This window comes from Pezoporus occidentalis, unplaced genomic scaffold (assembly GCF_034315485.1).
Source record: "Pezoporus occidentalis ecotype Australia unplaced genomic scaffold, CSIRO_AGI_Poc_V1 ctg21, whole genome shotgun sequence".
NCBI classification, from domain to species: Eukaryota; Metazoa; Chordata; class Aves; order Psittaciformes; family Psittacidae; genus Pezoporus; species Pezoporus occidentalis.
The window spans coordinates 2,026,210-2,040,184 of record NW_026913964.1 but is presented as its reverse complement, the minus strand read 5'-3'; the positions used below and the strand labels follow the sequence as shown (position 1 = coordinate 2,040,184).

The window sequence follows — 13,975 nt, the reverse complement described above, 5'->3', positions numbered from 1 at the left end:
GTTTTTGATTTGCTCTTCCTGACATTTGCAAACTTAAGAAGTGACTCTTAGTGATCTTTCCTACTTGCCCTTGGATTTATTCCAGGTTTCTTACTAGCACACTAGTGCTAGTGCTCTGTTGAGCTCTTTCAGAGCACTGGGTCTAGCTATTAAAGATTTCTTTTTTACCTTCATCCTGATTTAATATCTCAACATGCAAAACTTCCTTATGCTGTCCCAGTTTGTTGGAGCAACAGGCTCTCTGAATCCCAAGCTGAGCTGTTGGCAAGTAAAACAGATGCTCTGTGGGTTGAGATGCTCATTGTGTTAATGTGACATTATACGTTCTGTGTGATCATGCAGCATCTAAATGTCTTTTTTTCTTCTTTTCCCTTCCCTTTAGGTTCTGTAACTGATAAACCATCAAGCCAGGGTAATTCTGGGAGGAAAGGTGAGTGGAGTCCTGTGCTTCAGCAACTTTTGTAATAGCAGCTGCCCTGCCAAGTCCCCTTGAGATAACTCGGAACCTGGATTCCTAACTATCTCGGTGTGTGGGAGGCTTTCATGCCTGTGGACCTCTACCTTCAGTAGGAGGAACAAAATAACAGTCTGTTGGTGCACCATCCCATGGAGTAGAAAACGGTGTGCTCTGCTCCTCAGCTGAGATGTAGTACATGAAAACAGAGCTTCCCAAAAAAGCATCTGGCACAGAATAACCTCTTGTTCACCTTGATGTTAACTACAGAGGATTTCAAATAAAACCCCTAGAGATTAGGAAGGCTATCAATATGACTAGTACACTGAGAGTCACTCGTGTCAATGTCATGATTGTGGCTTTATATGCATTGAAAGTGTTGGGTGGTTTCATTTTCTTTTTCACAGAACATCAAACTCTCTGGCCAGATGTGCTGGATTAAACCCTAGCTATGCTTGGAAAGTGCGTTAGACATTAGTCCTTCTTTAGGGTCCTTGCCCTTCCTGAGTGAGGCATTTAGGTGTGTCATTGTTCTCCTGTGAGTAGTTGAAGCCCTTCTCTGTGTCTCTGATGTGTATTCATTGCAATAGCCTTGGGTGGGAAGAGTACATTGAGGGGCAGTCAAATTTGTCTGTAGGACTTCTCCACACCCTGATTTTTTTCAACCCTTCTCCCCTCTACCCCCACCATTCAGAGTCAACTTTTGTCTCTACTACAGGAAAACAGTGCTGAATGCATCCTCACTCCTGCTGGTGAGGATGAAGGCTGTTTCCTGGGAGAAGTTCCTGTTTTAATATCTGAAGTGGAATTTTTAGCGCTCATTCTTTAAACCAGTCATTCCTGATACTTCAAAACACAGGAAAATGCCTACCTCAATGACAGTGCTTTAATTTGAAGAACATTTTCCATGCTGGGACTGTCAATACAGTCGTGTGAACACTTAACAGGGATTGTAGATTGCTGTGTTCAGAGCAGTGAACATGATCAGAGAGCATTTTGAGAATATCTGTTCTCCAGTCTATTCCTTGTGTATTGCAGCTTAGGAAAAAGTGGGGAGGAAAAAGATGCAAAGAGAACTACTTAGTTAATACTGAATGCTGAAGTCTGCTTCTTATTTTAGATAAGGATATGTCTCTGTAAACCTGTAATTACATGTCAATGTATAATTGGCACCTGAATGCATTGTTATCATTCTGTTAATGCTAGTCTAGCCTGAAGTACAAATCAAGTAGCTCTTGAAATCTGAATTATTTTTGGCTGGGGATTGTTCGTAGGCTTCCTACCTGAGTAGTCCTGGTCTGTTCTTTTAGAATTGAAAGCAGCTGACATTGGATTTCAAAGGAAACAGGAGCAAAAGGGGAAGACATCTGAACTTGTTTTTTCCACTTCACTCCCTTTATTAACTCAGAAGTTGGAACATGCAAAAAAGAAAGAGAACTGTAAATGGAATGAATTAATCTAAAATTTGCAATATACATCGATTCTCCTTGGTGCTGCTTGTGGCATCCTGTTTCAAGAATGGTATGCTTAGTCAGGTGATTGCAAAAACATCCTGTCAAGAAAAGGAAATGGTTCTTTTGGGGCCAGTATGCTTCAAGCAATCATGTACATTTTCTATTCCCTCCAACTCTGAATCTGTTCATATCTATTGGAAGCCACTTTGGCCTTTCTCCATCGTGTTAGAAAAATACTTGTGAGCAATCATTAAAGGGTCTTTTAAAATCAAGAGGGTTTTTGGGAGCTGAAATAATTTAGTTTAAAACTTGATGGACTTAGCATTACTTTTGGGGCTAGTGATGAATACCTAATTAAAAATTCATCTGTCTTTCTTGTCAGTGTGTTTTCTTGACTTAAGTTACTTTGATTCAAAATTCCAGCATCAGATCCTATTGTAAGGAAGTTGGGACCAAGAACAGTCTGGCTTCCTCCAGGTGCTTGCTGGAGGTCTGGCTGCTCTGAAGACCAGTAGCTAGCCTGTGTGCATATAACCATCCATTCCACCTGAGTGTTCAGACTCTTTCTGTAAAGATTGCCCTTCGCAAGATGACAGGGCAGGGTGAGGAGGCGTCCAGCAGGAACTGAGTCAGTGATGACATTTCTGTTGCAGAGGCACATCTTTGAAATTTCTGACATCACTTTGGGCAACTGTTACCTGAATCAGGAGCTATTGGACTTCTTCCACTGCTCCACACACTCCTCTCTCCATCCCTGGGTAAGGGTCTCTGAGTCAAAGAGCACATTGTCTGGCACACAGTAGGCCCTCTCAGGAGGAAGCAGTAGCTGAGGCTCTCAAAAGTGTTTTCTTTTGTCTCATTCATACAGGAATGTAAGATATGGAGCTAATAAACTTTGTGTGATGCTGGTGCCTTTCAAGTCTTCAAGGCAAAGTAGTCTTTTTGGATAGAGGCTGCTCTGCCTTAGAAACTGCAGATGACTAGGGTTAAGCTGTTGGGTAATAAATGAAGACTTTATTAACATGAGCTCTTTTTTAGAAGAAACAAAATAATGTTGGAAGGAGAAGAAGGCTGGGTATTGGTAATAACCCTTTCTCCAAATGTTTTGGCCTCTCTCCTGTTTAGCCCTAATTTCTGGGAGTCAGTAGGTGTAATGGAGTTGCCAGAAGATGTGATTCCACTCACAGGCTCTCTCACTATGGATGAAAAGAAAATGAAATGGCTTTATGGTCACGTGGCTTGGCTTGTAGTTCCAGAAGTGGTTCTGTGGAGCTTTCTGCAGAGAACAGACAAGAGTGCTGGCAAGAAATCCTTTTTATTTTTAAATCCCATGCTCTGGTTACCCATGTTTACATTGCTGCTATTGCTGTATGATGCAATGCCAGTTATTCATACAATTTGCCCTGTAAGGTAATTTAAATCAAATTAACTTGGCACCAAACTCAAAACGTTAAAATAGTATGTATTGATTTGTTCTGTGGCTGAGAAATGCTCTGTTGCTGGAAGGCAGAGACCTGAGGCCGCAGAGATGGAAGAATGTTTGTATGAGGCAGAATAGAAACCTAGGTTCTCCAGGACAAGCTTGGTGTGTGGACTTTACAGCTCAGACAATTACCATTGTTCTTCCTATGCTGAATTCAGCCTGCAAGCAAAGAACAAGTTTCCAAGCCTTTTGTCATGGAATGCAGTTATCTTGGGTGGGATTATGATGTCCAGAACCTGCAGATTTCTGTTGCTGTCTGTTCTTTATTCCAGCTTGTTCCTTGTACAGTCTTTTCTTGTAAGGAGCTTTTTGCTCTAATTTACTCAGTTGCTGCTTCGTTTGGAAGGCCTCAGAGACTTCGAAGATGCACGCTATCCCCTAGAGGGGTGGATCTCATCTCCCCCCTCTCTCCCACTGGGAGGTTCTTAATGTTTTAAGAAGCAGTGAAAGGCACCCTTGGAGCCAATGGCACTGGATTTCTTCGCTGCCTAAAGAATGCAGACCATTCCTTTCCAGCAAAGGGAAATTGTGCCACACGTTTGAAACAAAACAAGCAAACATAGAACAAAACAAAACTTTCTTAATCCGAGGAATGCAGGGGCTTTAGTATCTCAAAGCTACAAATTTGGCATACTGCAGCCATGAGTATTGACTTTCGCAGTCACCAAGCAGGTTTTAATAAGCAGACTGGTCAGGAGACAGAGGGATGTAAAAAGCAACCATGTCATTGTTTATCTCCAATAAGCTTAAAGTCACTTGATCTTTCTTCTTAAAATCAAAGTGAAATAAAAGTAGAGAAATTGGCTATGGGTGAAGAGGAAAAAAGATATCTAGGTTGTGATACTGATTTGTTAGTGGTTGTTAACTGTTCTGGATGCTGTGCAAGGTGTTGATACTATTTTTTAATCAACTGAATGAAGGAAATGGGAAGGAAGGCTTGGTTTTATAATCTGGCATTAAAAGATGATGGAAGTACAGGGTAAATATGGCCCCAATAAGCTGTCAGTGTCAGTCATGAAGAGTATTGAATGGTATGAACTCCCTTTTTTTTTTCATAAAGTCTCTTGCAGTGTATTAAGTTCCAGGCCTGTTTTGACTTGCTTTGCTTCCCTTACAAAAGCTGGCAATAGCATCTGCAATTCCATGAGCCTGGGGGAGGTACAGTGATGTTGGTGAAGTGTAAGCTCTGATGGCCTCACAGAAGGCAAAGCCTGGGTTGAGCTGGTTTTATGCTTACTATCTTACATGTAGACGAGACTCCTTTATGGAGTTGCAAAAAGCTTTTGCCCAATGAGTTTGCAGCCTACAAGTAAACACTGGAGCAATTAGAGGAACTTAAGATGAACAACTTAAAATTCCTGTCAATTAAACATCTAGAATTGGGTTCCTTTTTGTGGGTTTAACAGTGAGAAATGGGCTTAAAGGCAGGCTTCATTTCAGGGAAATTCTCCACTGCAGTTGTGGGCAAGTTGGCAAGAGAGCCATTCTGTGGCTTTCTTTCTGCTGCTTTCCAAGGGTCTTACCTCCAGAAAATGTTAATGGCCCAGTTGTACAGCCAATAGACTGCGCAATTTGAATCAGTAATGAGCCATTAGTCTGAGTCAGTAATTAGACTGAGCAGTAAAGGGTGAATGCTCTCCTCAGGCAAACCCAAGTGGAGGACAGTTTGTGCCGATGTAAATAACTGGAACCGTTTGTACATGGAGACCTGGAAGCTTTGTCTGCTGGTGGTAAGAAGTCAGGTGCAGCTGGCACTAATTCACCTTCTGTTGTCTTGCAAGGAAGTTGGTTGGTACGTCCCAGAAGACAGATAATATCTTGACAAAAATGTCACGTTGAAATATGACCAAAACCTGAGACTGGGACTTTGGTCTTTACATTCTCCAGTTCTTTCTGGATTCAGCCAGGTACTGACCCAATCTGAAACAGCTGTGCTATTACACAAACTGAGCTTCAAGTCCCAAATTATTCCTGCCTCTCCAACCTCATATATACTAAGAAAATGCTCTGTGATGTCTTTAGAAGCTTGTGGAGGATACAGGAAAGATAGAAAAATATTTTATAGCCTCATCAGTAAGGTGAAAGAAATACAAGTTTACTGGAGCAGTATGAAATCAAGTGATGGTTTTAGCTGGTGAACACCATCTTATGATGAATTTCTTGCAGAAGATTAACAGATACTAAGTCTGCAGTATGACCAAAATGAATCCTCTGGTTCCCATATGTTACATATTTATTTCTAACTAATATACTAACTTTTAAGTCTGGATGAAGGAGAATTTTCATATAGAAATTGCTTTCTGAAGGAATACTCTTAGACCAGAGCTTTTCTAGGTGATACATACACACATACATAAAGTGTGTGCATACAGTTTCATGCTTCTGGACAGAGCTGCATGTATAATATAGCTATGTGGAAACAGTTATATGAATGTCTGCTTCCAGAAAGCAGCAGGTTTTCTCTGTGTATGTGTGCTATGTGAATGCTCCGAGTCCTCTTGATGTGCTAAAGCTCAGTTTGTCCTACCATGCACTGGTGGTGACCATTTCTCAGTCTTCCCTGATCAAATCTAGCAGGGGACAGGAAATAGTCTCTGTGAGAAACATGAATGTATGATGCTTTTGATGAAACTGGGATAAAAACTCAGGTGACTGCAAAGATTAATGCAACAAAACCACTGTCCTGCAAAGGCCTGAGCGGGCTGTGAATAAAAAGCAATATAGATGGAATTTGTAACACATAACATTTTGCTTAGTTACATTTCCAGGAAAACTCAGTGGTGGAATTGAAGTTTGCTTCTCTGTTATAAAAATAGTTCTGTAAAAAATACCATTACTTTAATTAGCAGGTTTGCCAGTTGGTAGATATTCAGAAGTCTGTCTGGTTCCTATCACTATCCCTATACTGTACATAACCTACAAAATTGTTTAATAAATTCTACTTAAATGTAGTTGTCAAAAGCAAGTGAATTTCACAGGTACGGCAGGTTGAAGTTTGTCAATATTGCAGATTTTATAAGATAGAAAGAACCCAGCTTTTAGGTGGGAACAGAGAAATATAATTTTACAATACTGTATATACTGGATCACTTTTCCAGACTGGAGCAGTGTTATAAGAAACACTTTGATGTATCTCATAAATCAAACCGATTTGTGAAATGTTAAGGTCTAGATGAAAAATTCAACCTCAGTTTTGCTACATAAACAGTAGAATTAAAAACAATCCTTTTGGGTCCCCACATCATTGACTTGTCTGAAATTGTTTAGTTTTCATCAAGACATTTTTCTGTGGGCCTCAGAACATATGTATCAGATTTGAGGTCGAAGGAAGTTTCATTGGCAAGTTTAAGCAGAAGGCAAATTCTGGTTTAAAGTATATTTTGTTTGATATAATACAAGAATTCTGCTTTCATCTATAAAGCAACAGTTCTAATCGGTAGGTTAGTCTATATAATATGACTTAATAAAATTGTAGTTTACAAGTGTTATTATAGCAATCTACAGACGACTCATGTCTGTAATGTCTTAAGGACAGCTGTAAAGGCTTTTAAATGATTAAGTCATAGTATTGAGCAGCCTGGTGAGTAGATCTAATAAGCAGACTAACAATTGATTAAGCCACATCTGTTAAGGTATTAACTGTTTATGTGCTAAACACAGATTTCTGGTGTTTGACCAATTACAGCTTCCAGAGAAATGGAATACTTCTGGGATCTGTGGGTTGTTTTTGTCATTTAAATACTTCATAGCTATGTGGCCTCAACACATTTTTTTTTTTTTTAAGAGTTGTTAAAAAAATTCTTCCCATGCTCTTAGTGTCTGGATCAGCACGCCAAGATGTTATACTATTATGCTATGTATTTGTCTAGATCCTTTAAAACAGCGTCATTATAACTTTGAAATTAATAGTCCCAGACTTCCTGTCTTCTATAGCTGTTTCTTAAAAATAGACCTGACGATAAATTGGAGAAATTGCAGGGTTTGTAGGTAAGTGAAGCTAGAAGTTTTTTGCTTGTATCAGCCTAACATGAACCTATTTTGTTTGAGTATTCATGTCCTGTAGAAGAATCTAGACATCTGAACCTTAATCAATGTAATCTACGAGCAAATGTATTTTGTTGTGAGTGCAGGGGTTCAGCTGGGGGACTGCAAGAACTTTTCTTTCAACTCCTTTGCAATGTTTCTCTGTAAGAGAAAGAAACTATGAAACTGTGATGGGAAAGCTTGAATGCATGCAGAGCATGTGTGCTTGTAAACAAAATAGGGGAAACTGGAGAGGTAACCACAATGTTTGTTCAAGTTTCGGAGATGGCACCTTTGGGAATTAAAGCTTCTTTCGAAAAGATCTAGCTGGAATGATAGCTTCCCTTCATGCATTCATCTGGGATTTTGTTTTATGTTGATAGAAAGAGATATGTGTTGCAAAATGCTTTGATAAAGTCTAGGGATGGAAGAAGTCTTACCAACAGACTGAATTTCTTTGGGCTGTGTTGATGTCTTTTATTACATGTCACTGTGGTCCGCTTGGAGCTTAGATTCTGATGGGACATATAGGTGCTGCAGCAAAGCAATTCTCAAGTGTAAGTAAGTGTAAGTATTTGACAGACTTTATCTTGACTGTTCAAATACATTCTTGACTGCTCACAAATATGCCTTTAAATGATGATAGTTCTGAAGGTCTTGGGCTCATTTTGAACAGTTGATCTGTAGATGTCTGGCAGAATGACTTTGAGGAATGACCTTCCTCCTCTTAAATTTTTTTTTTTTTTTTTTTAATTTTGAGGATGTGGTGTCACTTGTACCCCATGTGCCTTTCTGAGACATGCTTTGTTCCATACATAGAGATTTCCTTCTGAAGCATGTTAAATCCTTTGGACATCCTTTCAGCGCAACTCGGTTACCCTGCCTATCTGCCTCCTGCCATTATTCTCCATTCCTTCCCTCATACAGAAAAGCCATTCCTTCAGTTTCATAATCAGATAAAAAAGCTCTTTTGGTCTAAAATCAGATCCCGGGGTGAACCAGCTGGGGCAATATATTTAGAGAGCAGATTTGTGCTCACTCACCAAACCTCTGAACCTCTACTCTTAGTGATCCTGGGAGAGAAAAAAACCTGTGGAAACAAACAAGCAGTGAATAAAAAGTGTATGTAGGTTTTTTTCCCCTTTCCATCAATTGCACGCATGCAATACAGGCACAGCACCAAGGTGTCCATTCTCTTTGCCTGCGAGGAAATGAAAAGGAGTATTGTAAGCCTAAGACTAGTCTGGTTGTCAGCCAGGAATTAGTCCTCTAAAGGAGAAAGGGAGAGGGGCTGGTGAGAGAAGAGCCTGAGAAGGGGGAGCTGGAAGGGGGAAAGCACACTTTGAGATGGGTTCAGTGCACATGTCTAAAGATGGAAGGGTTCTTGTGCTTCCTCAGCATGCAGGTGTCGGGAGAAAGGGAGGGAGCTTGTGTTCTTATACATGGGCATGTGTCTGGGGGAGCGGGGTCAAAAATTTAGAGTATTTACTTAATCCCTTGGAACAGCTTTTTTCTCTTCTGTTTTCTTTTTGTGTTTAACAGACTGCTTTACAGGGGACACGTGTGGTAATTAACACATGCAGCTGTAGGGCTTCAGCCATATGTCTGAATTTCAAATGGCCATTGGTCTGGGAAATTTGCTGTCATCTCCACCTCCCACTTACAGGCCATATTCCTTGAAGACGTGAGGGAATTTATAGAGTCTTTACCTTGAAGATGCCAGAGCTGGAAGGAGAGGAGTGAAAGGGAAGGTGTGTGATGTTGGGGAGAGAGAGAAGAGAGAATGAGATTCCAGTCACACCCTTCATGCCCCTTGCCCCAGGCCACTGTATATTTCAGGTAGCTTCTAAAATGTTCCCAAAGATCGTTATTTGTATGAAGCTTGCATAACAATCGTTAATTTTTTAACTCATTCAGCAAAGCAGCCAATGATCAGAATCACAATGTCCTTGTGGGCTTTTCAGATTGTTCTCCCCTTTCAGCAGCTGCAGGTATCTGGCCTCTTACGCAGCCTGTAAGTGGCAAGGTGGAGTTGATTGTGGACTCTGAGAAGCCACTCAGAAGAGGTAGTCAAGGAGGGTGTGTTTGTATTTGTATGTTGGGGGGAACAGAGAATACTTCACATCAAAGCAGGGGCTCCTGAAAGATGATGTGATATACAGTAGGTAAAATCAAACCAGCGAGGCTAAACTAAACAATTATAAGATAGTTGTTGCTTTTGCCAGCAGTGATCAGGCAGCTGTTGACAGCACTATAGAGCTTTCTGCAAACTTCTCTCAAAGTCTGAGGCAATGTCAAGTGCTAAAATCTTGCTATGAGACATCACATATTAAGTGAAATATTTCTTTGTGCGGAAACCTTTTTGTTCCTGTTTTATTTCAGTTGTTACTCAAGGCAGTGAACCAAATGGAAGAAGTTCAAAATTAAGATACTGAGGTCTAGAATCCTGCAGTATCTACCATACTTCTGGTGCTTACAGGGTGAGATAGAAATGTATTATTCTAGTCTAGGAAGCCATAAAAAAGTAAGCCTCTCTTCCTCCACTTTTCCTCCTTCAGTCTATTTTTAAACTTTCTTAGTGCTGGCTATCAGCAACCTCTTGATCTATCACTCACTCCACAGTGCTAAGTAATGCTGGCACTTTGGAAGTGTTTCTGCTCTGGAGAAAAAAAAAAAGGAGAAAACCAACAAACAACAAACTAACAACATTCCTAAATAGTGTGCACTCCAGCTCTTGCTGAAGGGGACTGTGATTTTCTCAACCCTTATTACTGGTATGTTTTTGTGTGTTCTGTCTGTGCTCTCCAATTCCCCCGTGAAGAGTAGTGCCAGGACTGTCTGGAGCAGCCATGTACCACACTGCCTCTTCTGGCACACCTCCCTTTTCTCCCCTTATTACCATGGACGGTGTCCCATTCTTAGGACAAGATGGCCTGACATCCCTTCTGTGGTTTAGCGTGACCTTTTTCACAAATAATATGGTTGTAGCCTATATTGATATGCACTTGGATACAACTTCTGTTACATAGATGCAGGGTCTAATTCTTTTTTATTACAGCTATTTTCCTTTCAACTGTTCATCTCCCTGAAGAATAAGGTTATTCCCATTCTTCCTCTCCTCTTCATTACCTTGGTCCTTTTGTTTAGAGAAAAAGTGCTGGATTTACAGACATATAATTTACCATAGCAAGTCTTTTCTACACCAGTTGACCCATGAAGGTGTCTGCTGGTCAAAATGAGCCTTGGAGACTCAGTTTTGAAACTGAATGCCATCCCCACAGCCAGCTACCTTTGCCCATTGGGAAATACATCACAATTCTTCAGCATGCTTCAGATAGACGTGGTTTTTGCTAACAGGTAGTGTTTGTTGCTATGGGTCATGACCAGTCCCAAAAGCCATTCAGTTCCATTGGTTCTTTTAGCTATTCCTGCATATCTTCTTGGGTGTGTGTATCAGTAGGGGAATAACAGTAGACTTTTGAAGGCCAGGTAAGTATGTAGCTGAATGAAAAAATTACTGCTTCTGTAGTGAGCCTCTTTCTGCAGCCTGTGTTAGTTCTTTAGGTTTGAAGGTAGGCCGATAGCCTTCCAGTGTGGTGTTGTAGCAGATCTTTTCATGACACTGAAATTGCTGCTGGTATGTAAGGAAAATAGCCATGCTCAGTGATGGTTGCAGGTTCTTGTCTTTAGCTATGTGGAAGATTGCTAGAAGCTGCGAAACATCTATCTGCTATGACAGGCAAGCTGCAATCCTGTCTGAAAACCTAAGAGATGACCAAAGCAGAACCTGGTCAAACCTCCGTCCTTTGCTCCACTTCCCACTCCTCAAAAGCAGTTGAACTAGTCTTTTTTACCGTGCTTACGTGGCTGGTGAGGATGGGATCGCAGTTTGTGCTGCAGAATACTATGTTCTGAAATTATCTGCTGTGATGTAAACGGGTTTACATGTAAACGTCATGCGTTTACATGTAGCATTTCTAGGCAAGCTGTACAGTGGGAACAATGCACTCTAGGTCAAAGAGGGATTTTAGTCCCTGCTGCTGCCTAGCTGATTTCATGAGGTATATGGACAATACAAAATAGGATGAGTTCTGACACCATGGCATCAGGAATATGCCTGTTTTTCAAGATAAAAGTATTGCATTGTTTATACAGTCGTTAAGAAATTACTTTTTTGATTATTATCTCAGCAGGAACAGCAGCAGGACAGAAAAGATGCAGCAATACCAGGAAAACACTGCCTTCTTCCAAAGAATTACAAAACTTTGCCTCGTAGGGAAGGAGGAGGGAGGGGAGGAACTGAGCTCAAAGGGAGAAATGGTCAAATCTGATACAATGGAAATGGTAGATTAACAAAAGTATATATGACTTGCATCTTAGCAGCTCCCTGAAGAGTCTTTGAATAGATGATAAGCAGGTTCATTTTTTTTTTTAACTTTTTAATTTTTTTTTCTTCTGGTTGATGACCGCAGTGTGTATTTCTAAATAATACGATGCCATATGATTTTGGTGTAGCTTCACAAATGAAGCTACTTCAGGGAGTGTTGAGGGAGGGTGGGAATAGCAAGTCTCTGAAGATGGCAGGGGGACAATGCCTTCACAGCTCGAGAGAGATTCCATATTGATCAAAATAAAGCTTTTTGTGCAACTTTAAACTGGAGATGGTCTCAAACTAGCTTGACCTTTATTACCCACTCCTCCTTTTCAGCAGATAAGGTTCAAATCTGGCCTTTGGTGTTTATTTTCCCATTACTTTGAAATCTTTGAAGAGACCTGTTTTGCTTTTTATGTAGGAATTTGGCTGTGAGTCTGAAAACTGTAAAACTGCATAAGGTAAACCTATGCAGAATGATGAATCTTCTCCACCCAGGCTTCATTGTATTTGACCTTAGAAGTGCTCTATTAACCAGTCTGAAATCTGATCATCTGGTGGTTCTCTGCTCATCTCTTACAGGCAAATTGCTTTGAAAGAAAAGAAGATCTCTGTGTTAGACTTTGGCCCCAAAATGAACTGAAAATTCTAGTTAAGTTCTAGTGTGCAGGTTCCTTGTTCTGAATTAGTTCTCTATTCAGGCTGCTTGAGAGATACTGCTGCTTCTTGTCCAAGTCTACAAAATTGGTTGACTGCTGTTTGCTCTTCACAATTTAGAGGGAAACTGGATGAAAACCAAGAAATCTTATTTCACAGGTCTCATGGTTTTGAACCCCTCATTTATTGCTCACTAGAACAGAAAAGACCACATGAACTTGTGGCTCCCTGCTGTCCTCCCAGATTAGTTGACAGCACTGTAGTTGGGATCTTAGCTTGAGAAAGGGGAGAGCGATGGGCAAGCCTCAAGTTTGAATTAGGTGAGTGCTTTAAATGCTGGATTTAATTATTTTAAGGTTTTTGCTTTGTCTTCTGCTTGGAAGCATGCCTGCATACCTGAGGAAAAATATTCTTTGGAATGCTATATTTCTAGGAGTGGGTTAAAGCAACAACTTTTCAAAAGTACTGAAGCAAATTTGCATCACTAGAAAGCTTGCAACCAGCCCAGCTTAATTCTCTGAGCCTTCATGGATGAATCTTCTTGTTCCTAGAATAACATGAATGTCTGTCTGCACTGGCACCAAAATCCATAAGAGTTTTGCCATCAAAGTGTTGAAGTATAATGGTTTAGTTTTCAGCTGCATTATCCTCCATGCAGCAGAATTAGGAAGAATTTTTTTGTTCTTCCCAGAAAGGTTTGCATAACTTACAGAAGTGAGTCAGGTATTTAAGTGGTAATTACCATAGGGCTTGGTTCAACCTGCAAAGTTCAAATCTGAATCTGGATCTGAACTTTCCCAGAGGCAGGGGGCGTGTTTGGACATTGTGTTGGTTTGACCTATTATAGTGCAAGTTCTGAAATGCAGGTCCAGATGTATCTTCCCAAGTATGAGACTTTCAGGGCCACTTTTTTGTTAAACTGACTCCTTTTAAATGATACATAATGGAAATAATATAAAACTGGATCTCATTTTGGGGAAGAGCTTTGTGTCTGAAGGGTAGTATCTTGCTGTGCCTCTGTTTTTCAAAAGAAGCTGTTTGAAAGCTGCAAAAAATGAGAAGTTAGAGGGCAGATTTGTTTTGGCTAATTGCTGTAGAAGTATCTGGAGAACTTAAGCTGTAAATGAGGACTTTGGATTTTAGAGAGAGCCTATCTGAATCTTGGGATTCAACAGTTTTAAAAACATGGAATCCCAGAGACTAGAGCATTGCTATTAATACGGAGTGCTGCTTCAGAGCCCTTTTGACACATTTGCTTTTGAAGGACCAGGCCCAGGAAGAGGGAGCTCTTTGTTTGCAGTCAGAATAAACTCATTGTGCACCCAGACAATTAACTCTTCAATCGACTTGCCAGCCTCTGTAAAGCACTCGGTCCCCTCTCTGTCTATCTTCAGTTTTATTCAGACATTTAAGCGCACCAATGTTTTTTGTTTATTATTCTGAAAAAGTCCTTCACAAGAATAGTCAGAGCAGATCAACATTATCCTCCCAGCAGCATTTATCTCCGCCTGGCAGTGAATGTGTCAATCAGG

General features: G+C 40.5%; 1 protein-coding gene across 7 annotated transcripts in view; it reads left to right on the top strand.

Annotated features, from left to right (window-relative positions):
• Positions 1–13,975, top strand: part of SMOC1 (SPARC related modular calcium binding 1) — a 138,608-nt gene that overhangs the window by 67,352 nt on the left and 57,281 nt on the right. For all 7 annotated transcript variants that reach the window (XM_062619183.1, XM_062619179.1, XM_062619182.1 and 4 more), the window contains exon 5: positions 383–430. In XM_062619183.1, coding sequence (XP_062475167.1) covers positions 383–430 — 48 coding nt within the window. The remainder of the gene's footprint in view (positions 1–382; positions 431–13,975) is intronic.